The sequence below is a fragment of the Alosa pseudoharengus genome, unplaced genomic scaffold (assembly GCF_046254945.1).
Source record: "Alosa pseudoharengus isolate Yale_2024_CS ecotype anadromous, Long Island Sound unplaced genomic scaffold, YU_APseudo_1.1 YU_APseudo_1.1_scf_7, whole genome shotgun sequence".
NCBI classification, from domain to species: domain Eukaryota; kingdom Metazoa; phylum Chordata; class Actinopteri; order Clupeiformes; family Clupeidae; genus Alosa; species Alosa pseudoharengus.
In genome coordinates this window covers 775,949-780,948 of record NW_027468859.1, presented here as the reverse complement: position 1 = coordinate 780,948, position 5,000 = coordinate 775,949, and the positions used below count along the sequence as shown (strand labels likewise).

At 56.5% G+C, this 5,000-nt stretch overlaps 1 protein-coding gene across 3 annotated transcripts in view; it reads left to right on the top strand.

The window, feature by feature from the left end:
- Positions 1 to 5,000, top strand: part of akap12b (A kinase (PRKA) anchor protein 12b) — a 71,904-nt gene that overhangs the window by 61,039 nt on the left and 5,865 nt on the right. For 2 of the 3 annotated variants that reach the window (XM_076271646.1, XM_076271649.1), the window contains 2 exons: positions 1 to 3,776; positions 3,819 to 4,224. The exon at positions 1 to 3,776 is cut by the window's left edge and continues 1,059 nt beyond it. In XM_076271646.1, the coding sequence (XP_076127761.1) occupies positions 1 to 3,776; positions 3,819 to 4,220 (4,178 nt within the window). In that variant the 3' untranslated portion in view covers positions 4,221 to 4,224. The remainder of the gene's footprint in view (positions 3,777 to 3,818; positions 4,225 to 5,000) is intronic. The other variant, XM_076271647.1, reaches the window with a different exon arrangement.

The window sequence follows — 5,000 nt, the reverse complement described above, 5'->3', positions numbered from 1 at the left end:
AGCAGGATGAGGTCGCCGCAGAGTCGATTGCAGAGGCCGCTGTAGAGGCCGCAGTAGAGGTCGCTGTAGAGGTCGCTGTGCCAGCTGAGGCAGCTGATCCCGCCCTGGCGTCTGAGGCTGAGGAGGCCAAACCCACAGGGGAGGAGGTGGAGCCAAGCCCTGAGGTCCCCCCTGCTGAGGCCAGTCCAGAGGCTGAGATCATCTCATCCCAGGAGAAGGTGAAGGCCCAAGGAAGCCCCCTGAAGAAGCTCTTCACAGGTGCAGGCCTGAAGAAGCTGTCCTCCAAAAAGCCAAAGCAGAAGAAAGAGACCAAACTGACCGAATCAGGCGAGCACGCCGCTGCTGAGCAGCTTCTAACCTCCACAGAGTCCGCAGACAGCCAAAAACCTGACAGCGGCCCGTCCTCCCCCGAGGAGTCTGGCGAACACGTCGTTAGTGAGGTCGCTCCCGCTGAGGCCGGCCAGGAGGCTGAGACCTCCACATCGGACGGGGAGAAGAAGAAGGACAGCATCCTGCCCTGGGCGTCCTTCAAGAAGCTGGTGACCCCAAAGAAGAGAGTCAAGAGGTCCTCAGAGAGCGAGGACGAGGCGCCTGCCAGCGACAAACCCAAATCCGCCACTCTGTCTTCCACAGAGAGTGCTGCCTCTGCTGAGAAAGCAGAGGAACCAAAATCCACAGAGCCTGAAGCTGAGCCAACAGCTGAACCTCAAGCTGAAGAAGAGAGTGCTGAAGCAGCAACTGAACCTAAAGTTGATGAGAGTGCGGAACCAGCAACTGAAGCTACAGTTGAGGAGAGCCTTGAAGCTAAAGAGGAATCTAAAGATGAACTGAAGGCTGAACCAAAAGCTGAGAAGTTGGACTCCACTACAGAGGAGCCTAAAAAGAAGATGGACACGTCCATGTCATGGGAGGCGCTGATCTGCGTGGGCTCGGCCAAAAAGAGAGCCAGGAAGACATCGGACTCTGAAGAGGAGGACACCAAACTGGAGGAGGAAGTTTTGCAATCAGGAGAGGAACAGGCCAAGACAGCGGAATCCCCTCTGGGAACCTCCCAGGAAGCTGACAATGAGAACCTGGCATCTTCGCCTGAACCGGAGGGAGAGCTGGTCTCCACTTGGGAATCTTTCAAAAGGCTGGTCACCTCCAGGAAGAAGAAATCCGACGATAAGGCCGAGGACACGTCGGGTGCAGAGCAGACGCTCTCGGACAGCGAGATCCCGAAAGAGGAGTCTTCCTTCTCGCTCAAGAAGCTCATCCCCCGTCGGAAGAAGAAGTCGGATGGAAAGCCCGTGTCCTCAGACGTGGGCTCCACGGAGGAGGACTCCGACACACCCGCAGTCGTGCCTCTCTCTGAGTACGACAACGAGCCTGCCGAGCCAACAACCGAGGCAACAGAAGACACCAAAGAGTCACAGCTGGAGGAGGCGGCCGCTGCCGCGTCTGTGAAAGCATCTGCTGCCGAGGATCGCTCGCCTTCCTGGATCTCGGCTGCGGTGGTGGAGGACCTCGAGGAGGACACCAAGCAGCTGAGCGACATCCCGGAGGAAGGTGACACGGCCGGCACACCCAAGTCCACAGACAACACCATCGCCGAGGACATCGTGGAACTCACCTCTGAGGCGGTGATGGCCCTGGAGCAGCCACCTGAGCCCTCCGCTGCCGAGGTTTCTGCCATGTCCCGATTCTCTACGTCCCCCGTCACCTCTGGCGAGGCCACCCCTGTGATGAAGATCGAGGCCGTTCTCCAGGAGGCAGTGGAGGCTGTCATACCTGCTGTCACCACGGTAACTATTGCTGAGGACCAGCAAGAGGTTGCCACAGTGACCACGGACTCCCAGGAGGCCGAAGCGGCCAGTGTGGAGGAGAAAGCTGTCCTGGTGCCTCACCAGGTGACGGAGGCCACCAACATCTGCACCGGCCTTGACGTGGAGACCTTGGAGACTGCCGAGGTCGAGATGCCCGTGCCTGCTGTGGAGGGCATGAGTGCTGTCGCTGAGGTCATCGCCACTGAGGTGGCCGTGGAGGAGAAGACAGAGCATCCAGAGGAGGCAGCTGCCACCGAGGACAAAGTCCACGAAGCCGAGGTCCAGGAAGTCCAGGCAGAGGAGGCTTCCGCTCCCGTGGAGAACGCTGTAGAAGAGACCCCCAAGACGGAGGAGGTCGTGGACGCTCCGGAGGCAGAGCTGGTCAACGAGATCCAGGAGACGCCGGCCGTGAAGGTGGCCGTCATCAGCGTGGCGCCGGCAGAGGCGGAACGTCTGGAGGAACCACTGGTGGAGGAGAAGATGGAGCCCGAGGGCCCAGCCGAGCCAGCGGTGGAGCAGCCCGTCTGTGCCCAGACCGTCGAGGTCACCGAAGTGGCAGTGGTGGAGGGTGAGGAGGTGACGCGTCTGCAGGATGCCGACGAGGCCGCTGCCGAGGTGAAGCTTGCACCAGCGAAGGAGGTCGCTGAAGCCGTAACCGAGAAAGTGACCACATCCCTGTCGGACGCACCTGTGACCGAGGGTTCTGAGGGAAAGGAGGCCCCGATTGCTGTTGTGGCAGCGACTGAAGAAGTTGCCGTTGCCAAGGAAACAGTGTGTGTCATTAGTCCATTAGAAACCGCTGACACCCTGACTGCAGAGATCAAAGATGAGGTTGTCATGGAAAATGTAGCTGTTGCTGACCCCACGGTGTGCGAGGCCATTCAAGTGCAGGTGGAGGATGTGGAGGAGGTAACGGCTGCCCCTGCAGTGGAGGCCGGCGTGGAGGCCGTGTCAACCAAGGACAGCGTGGTGGTGGAGGAGGAGGTGTGTGAGGAGGTGCAGGATGCTCCGGAGCCAACACACGCAGAGCAGACAGAGGTGGAGGTCATCGAGGAGCAGAGCTCTGTGATCGTCCAGACGATCATCCAGAACATCATGGAGAACATCTCTGAGATGTCGAAGGACACAGAAAGTGAGGAGGCAGAAGCCCCAGAAACAGTCCCCGCTGAGCTTGAAGTCACAGAAACAGCAGCAACTGCTGTGATCACAGAAACAGCCCCAGAGACAACAACCACAGAGGTTAAAGCAGAGGAAGAGCTCACAGGTGCTGTTGCAGCAAAACCACCAAAGACCATCGTCCAGGCAGTTCAGATCACAGAGGTGTTCTCGGTCTCCCTCCCTGTCAACATCGCTCCTGTGCAGGAGGAGGTGGCTGTCATGAGTGTTGACGGTATCGAGTCGAGCATGGAGGTACCTCAGAAAGAGCAGGAGCCTGAGGAGGAACTCAGAGGCAGTGAAGAGGAACACAAGGTAGAGGAAGATGAGAAGAGAGAGGAAGAGGAGAAGAGAGAGGAAGAGGACAAGGCAGAGGAAGAGGAGAAGCAGGCAGATGGACAAAGTAAAGTCAAGACAGAACCTGAGCAAGTGACACAAGAAGCATCCGCCATCACAGAAACCCAGGAGGCACCTGAGGCAGAGGAACCCAGCACAGCAGAAACGACCGAGGCCGCCGTAACAGACGAACCCAGCGCAGCAGAAACGACCGAGGCCGCCGTAACAGACGAACCCAGCACAGCAGAAACGGCCGAGGCCGCCGTAACAGACGAACCCAGCGCAGCAGAAACGACCGAGGCCACCGTAACAGACGAACCCAGCACAGCAGAAACGACCGAGGTCGCCGTAACAGAAACGACCGAGGCCGCCGTAGCAAAAACGACCGATGCCGCTGTAACAGAAACGACCGAGGCCGCCATAGCAGAAACGACCGAGGCCGCCGTAACAGAGGAACCAAGCGCAGCAGAAACGACCGAGGTCGCCGTAACAGACGAACCCAGCGCAGCAGAAACGACCGAGGTCGCCGTAACAGAAACGACCGAGGCCACCGTAGCAAAAACGACCGAGGCCGCAGTAACAGAAGAACCCAGCGCAGCAGAAACGACCGAGGCCGCAGTAACAGAGGAACCCAGTGCAGCGGTTGCCACGACAGCTAGCGGGGACTCTGACGCCTCTGGCCAGGACATGCAGAGCTCCTCAGACGCGCCGGCTCATGGTCCCGCCCCCGACGCAGACCCGAAGGACCCGGCCACAGCACTGGACGAGCCCCAGGCGGAGAACCTCACGGCGGAGCCTGCCACTCAGGACGCACCTGCACTGGCTGAGAACACAGTGAACGCACAGGAAGTGATGGAGCACGTCCTGGAGGAGGTGGTGAGGGAGATCGAGCCCATTTCCACCGAGATCGCAACCGTATCATGAGCAGGTCAGTCACACACCTACTCTCAACAGCTCCACATCACTCTTTAGATTGCACTCTACACACACTCAATCTAACACACTCAATCGCTCTACACACACTCAATCTAACATACTCACCAAATACTACACATAGACTCACTAAAATACACCCAACATATACTCACTAACATACACCCAACCTAGACTCACTAACATAGACTCACTAGCATACACCCAACCTAGACTCGCTAACATACAGCCAACATAGACTCACTAACATACACCCAACCTAGACTCACTAACATACACCCAACCTAGACTCACTAACATACACCCAACCTAGACTCACTAACATAGACTCACTAACATACACTCAACCTAGACTCACTAACATACACCCAACATAGACTCACTAACATACACCCAACATAGACTCACTAACATACACCCAACATAGACTCACAAACATAGACTCACTAACATAGACTCACTAACATACACCCAACATAGACTCACTAACATACACCCAACATAGACTCACTAACATAGACTCACTAACATACACCCAACATAGACTCACTAACATAGACTCACTAACATACACCCAACCTAGACTCACTAACATACACCCAACCTAGACTCACTAACATAGACTCACTAACATAGACTCACTAACATACACCCAACATAGACTCACTAACATAGACTCACTAACATACACCCAACCTAGACTCGCTAACATAGACTCACTAACATACACCCAACCTAGACTCACTAACATCGACTCACTAACATAGACTC